The 15,013-nt window shown below is 33.8% G+C and overlaps 1 protein-coding gene across 2 annotated transcripts in view; it reads right to left on the bottom strand.

Moving 5' to 3' along the window:
• Nucleotides 1–15,013, bottom strand: part of AMY3 (alpha-amylase-like 3) — a 165,476-nt gene that overhangs the window by 125,506 nt on the left and 24,957 nt on the right. For both annotated transcript variants that reach the window (XM_089789321.1, XM_089789322.1), the window contains exon 7: nt 195–967. In XM_089789321.1, coding sequence (XP_089645447.1) covers nt 195–967 — 773 coding nt within the window. The remainder of the gene's footprint in view (nt 1–194; nt 968–15,013) is intronic.

Below are 15,013 nucleotides of genomic sequence, written 5' to 3'. Positions count from 1 at the left end.
CAAAGATAAAGCGACGGATGACTATAATTTATTCATCCTTGCACTAAGGAATAATAAGTGGCAAAGGAAAATAGACCCTCCATTTGTTTGTATTTTATACTATTTCAAAGATTAAAGAACATGGATGAACTAAGAAGAATTATGTTTAGCTATGACCAACTAAATGGGGAATATTACTATAAAATTATTAATACCTGGAATTCAGATTATATAAGTCACGTGGCATGTATCCTTCTGGAGAAACTGAATCAGTTGGCGGTGGAAGCCAGACAACTGTGAATCCTAATGAGCCTAATGCAGCTGCTTTTTCACCAAGTTCCTGATACCATCTTCCAGATCGATGAGATTCCCAATTAAAACCCTGAAGAAGGATTTCCTTTCCTGATCCAGTCCCTGAGCATGGCTTTCCCTCAGGCTTCCATGCCTTTACTGCAGGTTCAGATTCCTCGGTAAGCAAAGAAGGAGAATCTTGAAAGCTACTATAGGCCATAGCAGCCAATCGTTCAATCTCCTGAAGAAGGTTTTCCCGTGTCGTACTTTCTACTGATCCACTCGTTTCAGCAAAAAGTCTTTCAACCAAGATTTTTATTTCTTTGTTGAGAAGAATTGAAGCTGCGTCTTTATACCCAATTTCTTTACTATCACTTTCTACAAAAATTTTGTTTTCCATCTCAGTTGCATCAGTGTCAACATTGGTCAGCTCCTGTCCTGCTTTCTGTGTTCCATCCAGCTCATCTTTCTTTGTTTCTAATTCTGCTTGGCCCTCTATAGTCCAATCTATTTGAGAGGAATATTCAAGATTGAACTGAGCGACCATACTGCTTTCCATTTTGAGAGGAACATAAAAATCATCCTCCCTGTTCTTCAGCCAAGTGTTGTCCTCCTTACATTTGAGCACAAAGAGCAAACCTTCATACACCTCATCAAGACAAAGTACACCCCTACTTCCAATTTCTTTTTCTTTTTTCTGTGACACAAGAAAAATTTAAACATGGTCAACTTCGTGTTCCATTTGCGAAAAAATTGCATCTATTCTAGGCCAAAATTAGTGTTTGTGATGAAGCTATGAACTCCATCTTGCATCAAATAGTATTATTATACAAACTTGGGACAACTAAAAGGTGTCATTCAGAGGTTTGAATGGTTGCATCAAAGATTTCTTGTTTTGGATATATTGAAAAGCTCACAAGATTAATATTTTACCACCTATCAATGTCATATCCAAAGAATTACCAAGACTTATGACTTAACAGTTGGTCAGATAAAAAATCATATGCATGGTAGAAATGATAAAGTTAACTACAAGTTGAATTACCAACATATCATTCTTTGTACATATTATTATTGTAAAAACCCTGACTGGTTATAGCTCAAACAAACACTAATTCTTCATTGGCTAGTTATTCAACATTCCATCAAACACTTGGAAAGCCGGCTCAAAATCACCATAATGACAAATCTTCCTTGTAGTTTGCATTTATTGCTTTGCATTTAGAACATTGGTGTTGAATTTTAAACACTTTGAATACCGGAATCACTATTTGTACTATAACTTAGTGATCCACAAATTCCAGTAGACATCATGGACTCATAGCAAATACTGAATCTAACCATTCAATTACAGAATTACTTATTATTTGATTAGAGAAAAGAAAGACAGTATTATGAACCAAATTTCCAATGTTTAAACAATGATGAAACCTGATTTCTCTTCGTAGAATTATTCCTTGCATTTGCCGGTTGATAGAAGAATTCAGCATATAAGTTAGATGCGGCTCCTTAACATAGTATCACCATTAGCAATCTCAGTGCAAACCAATGCGTCTGGTATTAATCTGAACTGCTTCCCATTTGCAAGTTGCGGCCAGGATAGGAATGAAGTCCAGCTTGATTGCAGATCGCAGATGGAACCAACAGTACATGAGACAATGCAGAGATTCAGAATTACGTTTGTTTCTGCCCAGCCCAGCTTACTAGACCAGCAACGTTCTCCTCACAGCTTGGCATTTTAGCAAATGACAAATCTCAGACGTAGCATAGTAGATTAAAACCGCAGTCACCAATACCTTCAATCAATTATCAAATCGACTGGCAGATTGTACACATCACAATCGATTTCCTTCAGAATGTCAATCTTCGTAGCCATAGTGATCACAGTTGAAGAATTGTAACAATTGCTTACCTCAGCCCAATTGCCAATGATGAATCTTAGACTTCTTCAGATCCTCGCCAGGTGATATGAGCAACATATATATATATATATATATATATATATATATATAATTCTCTTTAGCTACAGGAATACAGTAGGAGAATGTCGACCAATTGTATACGACACCACAATTGCCTGGAACTTCTCAAACGAGACCCTTATACTTCAGCAAGGGCTCACAAGTCAGAAATCAGGGAAAAAACCACAAAGGCACAAAAGGCAAATATATTTTCAAGCATGCTTTTCCCAATGAAATGAGCTCTCATTTATAAGTTTTTGTTGGCCAAAGTTTCTTTAAAACTCCACTTCAGAAATTGTGGAAGTTTCCCAAAAGAACTAGAAACTTTCCAATACACTTTTTAGAAACATCTCTTAAAGTCATTAGTATAATAATATAAACATTATTACAATAATGCAACTTAATAATTAATAAATAAATAAGAACTCATGCAATTATAAACCTAATTAACTACAGGTGACAACCAACTGCCAAGCCACCCACTACACTACCAAAAATAGAAACTACTAAAAATAGTAAATCCACAACTGAGACCCCCCAAAACGCCCTTTCAGCTCATGAGGGTCGCTATGGTGAACTAACTTGGCCAACTGCAGGAACCTGCTAAAAAATGGGGATATTACAATTATGTTGAGGTATGACTGACAATGACCATTCTATCTAATCACATTTCCACAATCCATTAGAATCTCCATATCAGTTTCTGGTTTTGACTCTATCATCATTGAAAAATGGTAATTCTGATATTGACAAATGTTTTCCCTTCAAATTAAAGTTCAAGGTGGAGTAGATCACCAATAATTAGGGACTAGAAAATTCCTAGGGAAAAAAATATATAATCAACATATTGGACTACTGGTTTATAATTTATCCAAGTTACCGATTCGAGTTTGATTCAAAGCTCAACTTTGAAGAAACGATTTGTCGGCACGGCAAGATTTTGGAAAGGGGTTTGGGTTTGTTCGTAGTCGTACACAAACATGTAAAAATTATAAAAGTTTATATATATATATATATATATATATATATATACATATATATATATATATGTACATATATATATATATGTATATATATATATATATATGTATATATATGTATATATATGTATATATGTATATATATATATATATATATATATATATATATATATATAGATAAAAAGCCTAGAGGCATAAATTAAAATTAGAATCATAAAATAATATGATTTTAAACAACAAAAACAACATAAACTTTAAACTTGTAATCATAGGATTATGAATCGTGTGATCACATCATATATTTCTAGTTCAACGTCAAAGAATCAAAACATTAAAATTAAATCATGATTCACAACAACAAGTCCAAGTATCATTGTTACGAGTTCAACTAATGGATTAAAAATTTATTAGTATTCATCTAATGCATCTTCTTCATCTTCTTCTTCTTCTCCTCCTCCTCCTAGTTCTTTGACATTAGTTGACTTGGCAACAGAGCTAAGGCCGATGGGATCAACAACAATAATAGTATTGGTGTCAAAATCTTCAAAATCTTCAATTGAAAGCCAAGAAGCAAAAGTATCCAAGTTCATCCACTTTGCATTTAAATCCCACCTCTTTGTACTCTTTAGTCTTGTGTGAGAGGAAACACAAGTTGCAATGCACAAATACCAAGCTTTCCGCTCTTTTTTATTGCAATCTATTGCACTTCACTGAGTGGATGAACGAATATATGCTCCAATTTCTTTCTGATGTAGATGAACTAGCAACCTATGAAGAAGTGACAAAGTAAACAATTAAAATAAAATTTAAATTTTCAATCTTCAATCTTATAACTTCTAGAAATTTATGAAGACAAAGTAAACCAATAGTAACTTTTTTTAAATTAAACTTACTTGTGATATAACTTTGATTGCAAGGGGCTGCAACGTTTGAAATCTTTGGCCATGGATGTACCACCAACTATGAGCATCCTTCCTAAACCAATGACAGAGAGCATCATTACTTAGAGATTTTGCATCTGCAAATTATATGAACTCATCCATAATCAAATCTCGCATATCATTATCAGGAAGAGTCCTTCAAATGCTCCCTTGTATCCATCAGACACTTCTAAGCCTCTATAGGGTGGTAGCCTTCTTGGTAGATCAATATACTGGGTGCTATAGTATTTGGGCATCAATGCAAACATTGCAAAGGCAAGCAAATGTAGAGGAGTAGTCATTTTGTTGGAAATTGTTTGAAGGTCTCTTGAGGACCTTGCTCTTTTTCATTTACAATTTGCTTGATCTTCTCAAGCATTGAGTCTATGCCACCATAGATCTCTTTAAGGCAAGGCATACACACGTCAGCGTACCTAAGCATGATCATAATGGGCTCAATGAGCTTAATGAGACATTCCACATGTTCCCACCATAAATCCAATATCCTAAGCATTATTTTGGATGTGCACTCACTCTTGCTTTGCCTCCATATAGCCCAATTGTTGCTGATTACCATATTGGAAAGTGGCTTGTTCACTTGCATTAAGTTGTCTCAAGACGATTAAATTTGATGCAAAACATATCTCAGCAACTTGTAACATAAAATAGAGCAAAAACTTTTAGATACGTACTTCAAAAAAGCATACACATTACACAATCAAAAAATCAGAAATTGTAAGATACTATTTTTTTTAAATTAAGTTACTAAGTTGACGTCAAGTTCACTTACCTTCAATAACTCCAAAGGTGAGAACATTCTGAATATTCCTCGAGTCATGTGGTGGTTAGTGGTGAACACCTGGATGTCCTCAGCTTCTACATACACCTCCTCGATCTACTCAATACTCTTCCCAATCTTTAATAGCATAAGATTGAGTGAATTAACCGTACAAGGTGTCTGAAAAATATGATGATATCTCTCTTCAACCAGCACACTAGTAGCTCTCCAATTCTTTGTGTTGTTCGTTACAACTTGGACAACGTTTCTAGCACCCACTTCTTTAATGGCAGAGATGAGAATATTAACAATAAATGGCCCATCGTTTACTTGCCCCTCACAATCCACTACTTAAAAAACATTGCCCCTTTAGTGGACACTACCAAAACATTGATCAATGGATGATTTCTAGCATCATTCAACTGTCTGAAACAATTGTTACCCCTATCTCGATCCACAAAGCATTTATGGGATTCAATTGCTCATCAATCAACTTGACCTCTTGATCCAACAAAGTGGTTTGTACTCTCAAAATCGGGACCTAAAGACCCTACAATAGCTTCATTAGCACTTCTCAACATCCTCTTCTAATATGGAGAGCGAACAAAATTAAAAGACAACCCATTTGCATACAAGCATCTTGCTGCATCAATGTCGGCAACTTCCCTACTCTAATTTTAGAATGCAGTTTCTAGTGGTCCCTTACTTTTGCATAAAGGGTGCTTCATTTTAGATTTAGGTGCTTCTTTTTTTTAGTTTTATTGCTACTCCCATCAATGGTATTTTGCCTACGTTGTTCTCTCTCTTCTACTTCCTCATGCTCTTGAATATATTTTAATACTATTGATTTGACACAGGTGCACTTCTTTTCCAAGACACTTCTTGACTCCTCTTCTAGGGTATCCACACAAATGGCCCACCACACGAAATATATGAACTATTCCTTTGTACATCACAACTCCAACATTTCAAACAGAAAGCTCCACCTCCAGGAAAAGGACATACAATGTCCACATACTTCCACAAAGGAGAATCAGAATGGGGTTCTATTCTTTGTTGGATATTGCCTACTAAGGAAGAGGCAGATTCCACTATAGTTCCTTTTCCTATGGCAAGAAATTGTACACATATTGAGAATGAAATTTTAGGGAAAACGATGGCTAGATATTATTCACAATGAAAGATAAATAAATAAAATGAAAAGCTGAAACAAAACAAAAAGAAAATGGAACAAGGACTTACCTCTTCCACTCATTGTAAGCTTGCAAAGGTGTAGGAATGAAGCACAAGCACTTCAAGAGAGCTCACAAACCAATCTTTCAACTCCTCCTTACACAACCAAACTTTTGCTCAACAACCTATTTGCTCTTGCTCAAGACAAAATAACCTATTTGCACACCACAAATGAGAGTTAGAAGCCAACATAAGCCTTTCACTTACACTTTTTAGGGTTAAGGAAGACAAAATATTATAAAATTTGCAAACAAAATACACTTTTTGGCCATCTACGAGGACCAAGTTCGACCTTCGTTCGATTTGGGCAAACCAAATTTGCCCAGGTTTGAACAACAAAGACAAGTTCAAACTGGGAGTCAGATTTGAGAACCTTAACCGTACCATTAGTCGAACTGTACCCAGACCAAGTACTAATTTGAACAAGGCCTGGTCAAGAGGGTGTTTAGGCAAACCAGGATAACTAAGTAATTTACCTCACAAGCTACTCATTGAGCTTATCCTACCTAGAAATGAGTTGTGTGTGCCATAAATCAGCTACTCCATAACCTCATATGAATCATTTTATCATGGCCCTACTTGTACAACTTTCCAACCTTCCTTAAACTTTATAGATAAAGGAAGAATAATTGTGTTGTGTACTCCCAAAGGCATCTTTCATGTAGCATGCAATTTATTATTCAAACAACTTGGTGACAGCCTACCAATATGATGCTATTATACTTCACCCTTACATGGAATGTAACTGGATATGCCCATGTCCCTCTCTTGGCATGCATATCCCTATATCCATTATGGTTACAACATAGTTATGAGTTGAATATTATACCCACATATGCACAAAAGTCCTTCATTTTCCAGTTGTGCCAAATACTTTGTGATTTGATGTTTTAATAATCTGACATTTATGTTCTTAAGTTTAAACAACAAAGTTCAATCATGCAATTTTTCTTGGTATGAACAAAACCTACGCCAGATGAGGAAGACAAATCAAACATTTTTTTGTTTCAACAACCCAATTGTATGGGACTTGTTCTTTCAATACAACTCTACAATTTTGTTGGTTTTCTTAATTTTATAGATTTTTTTTTTAAATTGTTTATAATTTTTATATTTGTATCAAGTTGTTTACCTATTAGAAATATTCAAAAATAAAATTTATTTTTTCAATATAAATAAAATTTATTTATATATATGAAATGGCTTTCTCGGGAGAAATTAGTGAACAAAGGCATAAGAAGATAATGAATGCCAAGCACAATTTGATGGTCAGGGCCATGCTGAAAATTGTAGGTAAGGATTTCTTTGCTTTAAAGTTTAATGGATAGACCCAAAAGGAATACAAAAGTCATTCAAATGTTTGTTGCTACAATACCTCGTGGAGACTTTGACAAGGTAGTTGTCTATGATCTATGCATAAGTTTGTTTAAGCATTTTCTCTTAGGAGAGCCAGATGCAGTTCTGTACAACATAGATGAGAATTTGTGCATTCCTAAGTAAAGTGACTATGATGTTGTGAATCGCCCAGTTCCTATGTTTCCAACTGTCACCATCAATTATTACCCTGGGTTTGCAAGGTGGTTCGCAACAATTAAGCGTAGCTAATCTTTCTTGCCAAGTATTATGCATGTAAGGGTTAGAGCTGAATGGAAACGCTTGGAATGGTTTTCAAAAAAGGACAAGGTAGATCGTAGTGATAACGATTCGGAGGAAGAAAGGAGCAGACCCTTCTCTGCCAATTAGATTTAACATCTCACGACTCTCTTCAGTTTGCTAATATGTTTTTGGAATATATAGTCAGCTTCTGAAATGAAACGGATCAGATAGTAGTTCCAGACTGGGATACAAAATACATATTCAATAGCTCAGTACATACTACTAAAACAACTTAATATTTAAGTCACTATACTTCTTTAAAAGCTTGGATAGCAGTTTTTATTATGGATAAATTTAGCAAGCATTACGTTTTTGTTTCTCTATGACATAAACTGATTAGGTAAAATACTAGAAAATTCTTAACTGGTCAAAAGGCAGAATGAAATTGTTTGCATTATACATCTTAATTACTTTTAAGATAGTCTGTTACGTCTTCCTTTGCATCACTCCAGTATTTGACTCTTTCTTTTCTCAGTGACTAAATATTCTTATGTATTTATAAATATAAATATACATACATACATACATATATATATATATATATATATATATATATATATATATATATATATATATATATATATATATATATATGTATATGTATATATATATATATATATGTGTATATATATATATATATATATATATATATATATATATGTATGTATATTTTTACACACACACACATATACATACATACATACATACATACATACATACATATATATATATTCTTGTCCTCCCATTTTCATTTATATTTCATCCTCTTTTATAGTCGAATCAGCACTTCTATATATGTAAATTTAATTTCTATCTCTCTGCATTATACTAACACATAGTTTGCATTAGACTGATACCTTAAAGATCCTATTTCATTTATAGCATGTGTATTGTGCATGTCTCCTGTCCTGAAATTTATTCGTTTGATAAGAGATTAAGCTGTATGTGTGATTTATTTTTAAGATTTTTTGTTCAGTAAGTTTAAGATTTTTATTTAACACTGACTTATGGCACTATTCTTATTGCTAATTGGTAGATTAAGATTTCATTACCCTGACATAACTATTACGAGACCAATGAAAGGACTAAAGGCGGAGCTCTAAAACTATGGTTTCGAAGACAGGTGTGTATCTACTTAAAGCAGGAATTGTCCCTAAAATAATCCTGAAATGATTTAAAGCATACAAACTTGTTGCAGATTAAGTTGAATTCAGCCTAACATGGATTAACAGAGAACTTCATTAAAATGTTAAAATAAGTATTCATAAGCTTATGGGGCATCAAATAGATGTTTTCTGTTCTAAGTAACGAAATTGGTTATAGGGTCAATGCATATTCCTGTTATCTTCAAACCTTTTTATTGGGCTTTTGTAGCCTCAATTATCTTTTTATTCTTTGGAAAGATTATAAGGTTACGGTATTTCATTGGGAAGCAATTGTAAGACCATGTTGGTTTGTTTATCATGGTTTGGTAACTGGTTATTTTTGGTTCTCTAGTTAATACTTCACTTCTCGGCTTGCTTATATTGATTTGTAACATCTAAGACATTATTATTTCTATGGATTACTCTAACTCTTTGTTCTTTAATTTCAAACAATTCTTTTCTCTGAGCAATTGTAGCCTACATAATTTTTACTTCACAATTAGGAAGAGTTTATTTGGCTATAATATTTCAGAAGGAATTATAAATGTTAAGAAATTCATTATCAAAATATTTATCATAAATCTTATAAAATATGGAGAACCTTTATCTAAGGGATCAAGGTATGAAGTTCTAAACCATTTTCATACATATAAAGGTTTAAGCCCTCAACTATTATTTGGCTTGGTTCTATATATCATCCAGGATTATTTGCTTGTATCAAAATAGTTAACAATTGATCTAAGCCTTAGGATGAAGTTCACAGGAGGAGGAAAAGCACCAACTACAAAAGGATAATGTTACATCCCAAATTTTGACCTAATTTTAAATTTATTTATACCTGTTATAGATTGAACGGATTTTTCTTTCATAATCATGTGAAGAAGGTAGTTATATATATATGTTGTATTCATTATGTTAACTATTTAATGAAGATGGTCGTTATCCATTATTTGTCATGTGATGTTTAGCAGTTGCTTGATTTTGGAATTATGGTTAATAATTAAATTCTTTATCTATATTAAATGTTATTATGAAATTATTATGGAACTTGTTATCATCGTGGAAATATTGCACTAGTGGTTGCAGCAGAAGATGAAGGGGGGAAGCATTGCTAAACGGGATCAACGGAATGGGATACTAGCTTACTCCAAATATCAAGTTGATAGGTATGACCTTTAATTGCCTTGGTAAGGACCTAGCGACTTGAACATCAAAATATAATCGATGGACCAACATGAGCTATTAAATAAACATTTAAAGCATTAATTATTTTAATTAAAAATAATACATACCTCAAATGGTTATTTTTGATTGATTTTTCCAACTCATCATTATAATGTATACCCATGTATGTGCACATAGATATAGGAATAAAGTGACACCATAATATTATTTTTATAAATAATATGATGCCACCTCATAAGTATATTTACGTGCAAATAAATGGATATAAATTATAATTATCCTCGAATTATAACCTTTAAATCTTTTTCCATATTTATTCATTTTTTCTTGCTACAAACCAAATGAACATGTGACATTTATTTGGTGACCAAGAGCCAAGTCTCTTCTTTAGGAGTTGCGGCTTCTTGGAAGCCAAAAAGACTTATAAACGTCTTATATTATGAAGTCGAGAGAGGCAGAAGGCATGAATTCATCACCCCGAATTCCTTGTTCATCACCCGACTTCCTTGTTTATCACCCAACTTCTTTCATAATATCCAACCTCGGTTTCATAACACCCAATATCTCTGTAGTATACCACTTAGTAATCATTGCATTATTTTCCTTCCACGATTTCCCTTTTATACCGATGTTCTACTGAAATCGTGAATGATAATCATACTAGGAATTGCATTAAAGATTTCTTTCGTGAAGAGTGAGGCGGAATGTTAGCATCCAACAACACGCCATTCTTTTTCCAAATTATACAAGATTATGTGGTTATCCAAAATCCAAGCATTGCAACATGTTTCATTATCAGTTGTTACTGCATTCCAATTTATATAACAGTAAGTTACAATTTATATCATGATGCAAATCATCTTGCTTAATATTGTAGGTTAGACCTCCTCTAAGTTAGAGTTGTTTATGAAAAATAAAAGCCAAGTATCCATGATATGAAATCATAATTTATTTATGCCACAGAAAGTTAGAATCAAATGATATTTTTCTACAAGTCTTTAAGAACACATCTTTCAAATCACAAATTGTGATAAGCTGGAAACATATAATATACATGTATCAGTTGAGGATCAACAAACAGAGCCAATTACTCTGAGATTCAAGCACCCAGGACTTATCGGCTGAATAGCCATGGAAAAGGTGAAGAGGTGAGATGGAATCTACAATGACATGGAAATAAAAGTCAAACATGATACAACAAATCTATATTAATTTCATTTAATAGCTCATGCTCGTTCATACTATTGTTCCCCTATTGTCAAGTCGAGCGGTGGTGATCGGGCCATTGAACCCATCAGAAAACCTTGGCCAAGGTCGTTTAAGGCATGTTTGTCACCTATGATCACTTGATGTCAGTATAACTAGTTATTCAGACATGTTCGTCTATAATTGTGCAGACATTCTAAACACCGGAATGCTCAGGTAGCTGGACTAAAAGTACCCCAAGCCTGATCTCGGGGTAGGGAGGATCTTTCTATTCAATAGATTGTGTGGGGATAAATATGGTCCAAGGTTGGAAGGTTAAGCCTAAGTCAATGCTTCTCCTCTTACCGAAAGTCGAAGCTTGCACAACTAGTGAAAGACTCACCAAATACTTCTTGTATGTTCTTCTTTCTTTTTGTGATATGCATTTACTTTACTTCTATGCATGGAAAGATAGTAAATCGTTATTTCTATTATATCAGTTATTTCAATTGAACGTTATCATTGATATTTCAATTAATCATTATTACAGTTGATCATTGTTACGATTAAATCAGTTGATCATTGTTATAGTTATTTCAGTTGAGCTTTGTTATCTCAGTTAATTGTTGGTAGTTAAAAGTAGTTAATGTCTCATGAAAAGGAATCCATTATTAATTGTTCAATAATTAGTTGAGGAAAACTCTCTCTAGTTCGCCTTTTTTTTGTTATGAAAATCCGTTTGTTACATGTGGTATCAAAGCGTTGGGTTCGACATTGAACCTAGGGGACACTACTTTCTATGTAAACCTAAAAATTCCTAGAATAAATGTACAAGATGCAAGTACGTAAAACACCTCAAAAGAAGGCACGACATCTCATCTTCTTGTACCTAATTAAAAACATGCCAAACTTCAACTACACTTGTTGTTCCATGCCCCAAAACAATGAAACTCTGAAATAGGCTTTGCAACAAATGAAGAAGAAAAGAGTCAGGTGGACTCTTGCTAGTAAAGGAGCATATAAAAACAAACTCATTCAAAACTGGAACGCTCCTCAAGGCAACTCTCTTATGCACTTCCATAGATCTTGGATGGTGCAGGATAGGTACAAATATGAATCAAAACTAAATGCTGAGAAGCAAAATTTAGATTCCATAATATAAACATCCTCAGAAGAGGAAATTTTTGTAAATAAAGGCTACTATAAATGCAGCAACAGAAGTATTAAAGTTGATTAAATAATTTTTTTTTAATTCATGTGTTATATCCACTCGCAAACTCTTTAAATTGGTTGTAAGCATACTTAAAAATAAAATGGTTGTAAGCATACTTAAAAATTTTATATATATACAATAAATTGACATTAGAATTTTGTAATTTCCAGGTTAAACTAGTAAACAAACAAAATGAGCAGCAATGAGAGCATTGCAGGTCATGATATGGTTAATGAAAATAACACACAATCATCCACTAATTTACTACTTTAGTTTTTGCAAGAAACGCAATTGAAGTTGGATAATATAGAAAAATGAATGAATGAGATGGCAGCCCAGATGAGGCAGAACCAAGAGGAAATGTAATCCTCACCTCCTCCTAGAACGGAGATAGAAGTTTTTGAACACAACAAGAAAACTTCACAAGCTTCACCCACTCAAACTGAAAAACAAAAGAAACAAGAAATAGTGAGTGATCTGTCCGCAGATATTAAGAAGATCAAACCACCCAAATTTGTTGATTCTGAATCCAAAGAGGATGCAGAGGCCTAGTTAACCAAAATGGAATAGTACTTTGAAATTAGGAACTTTTCAAAAACCTCAAAAGCAGTTTGGGGAATATATCACTTTACTGGAGAAGCTGCTACATGGCGAGGAAACACCAAGGTTGAGCTAAACATTAAAACCACTCAGATTACCTGAGAAAAAATTTGTAACTATTTTTAGGAACCATTGGTTACCCCAAACCTTTTTATGACCAAAATTTTGTTGGATTTCCAAAATCTTAAGCAAGGAGATATGACTGTACACAAGTACTGGGAGAAATTTACCCAATTACTGAAGTATGTACCACCATATCAACAAGATCAGAATCTGAAAGTGAGGAAATTCATCATGGGTCTGAATAATAGAATAGGAGAAACAACTGATGTTCTCACTCTTCGAACCATGGAAGAAGCTTTAGAGAAGGTTGTCCAACAGGAATACAAAATCAAGAGAGATGACTCCATCTAGAATAATAAAAAAAAAAAAACACTGGAATATAGAAGGTACAGATATCGGATCTCAGAAGAAACAATTTAATGATTATAAATTTAGCAAGCCAGAATCAAAAGGGAATGAAATCAAGGATTTTAAAAATAATTTCAGTACAACTAAGAATAATAAGAGTAATGAAAAGAAGGGGCCACCTTTTGGAGATCATTATGCTAATAAATGCCCTGTCAAGACTAACACCAATCAGCTACATCGACCACCCCTTCCACAACAGCAACATGTTTATCAGCAAAGAATCCATGCAGCCCTTGACAATAGACAAGCAGAACAACAAATAGGCCCGATTGAAACTCCAAGTAAGACCTACGGAACCCTGTTTCTATTTTAATTGATACTGGAGCTTTTGAATGTTTTATATCGCCTAAACTATTAAGTAGATTTCCAAAGAGATCTAGTTTTATGGCAAAACCATGGACAGTCGAGTATGCAAACCAATCAAGGGCTAAAGTAGAGTAGTGTCTGTTTGAGGCTCAAGTTGATTTTCCAAATTTCTCCACTGAATTGAATCTGTATGTAGCACCTCTTGGGTCTTACAATATTATTATAGGTATTAATTGGCTCAATGAGCATAAGGCCAAGGTTGATTGTCTTGATAAAACTATAGACTGTTTGGATGACCAAGGCAAACCTGCAAGCATCAAAGGGATTAAACATGAAATTAAATCAAAACAAATATCCGCCATGCGACTCAAGAAATGTGGAAGAAAAGGCTGTGAGATTTTTGCAGTAAGAGTTGAAGATATGAGAGATCTTATAAACACCACATATGGAGATGACTACATTTTTGAAGATGGAGAAATCAGAGAAAAATTAAAGGAATCTTTCGAAGAAAAGTATCCCTATCTAAAAAATTATCAGTATGTGTTTCCTGAAGAACTCCCCGGTTTACCTCCATCTCAAGTCTTTGATTTTACTATAGATTTGTTACCAGGAGCATAACCCAACTCTTGAGCACCTTATCGAATGACCACCACAGAATTAATGGAGTTACAAATACAATTACAGGATATGTTAAATAAAAAACTAATTTGGCCCAGTGTTTCATCATGGGGAGCCCCAGTATTGTTTGTTAGGAAGAAGGACGGAACTATGAGATTATGCATAGATTACAGAATGCTCAATAAGGAAGGCTACTATCACGAACCATTACCTACTTCCTAGAATTGACAACCTGTTTGATCAAATGAAAGGCGCTACAATATTTTCAAAGATTGATTTGAGGTCCGGATATCACCAGTTTCGTATTAAGGATGAAGATATTCGCAAAACTACATTTAGAACTAGGTATGGGCATTATGAATTCACAGTGTTACCTTTTGGGTTAACCAATGCTCCAACAGCTTGTATGAACTTAATGAATAGAATATTCCAAGATTGTCTAGATAAGTTTGTACTAGTCTTTATAGATAATATCCTAATCTATTCAAAGAA

This window comes from Cupressus sempervirens, chromosome 6 (assembly GCF_028749045.1).
Source record: "Cupressus sempervirens isolate cs-2001-9-10 chromosome 6, ASM2874904v1, whole genome shotgun sequence".
In the NCBI taxonomy this organism is placed as follows: Eukaryota; Viridiplantae; Streptophyta; class Pinopsida; order Cupressales; family Cupressaceae; genus Cupressus; species Cupressus sempervirens.
Note: the sequence above shows the minus strand (reverse complement) of the source record. Positions and strands in the feature narration are given on the sequence as shown.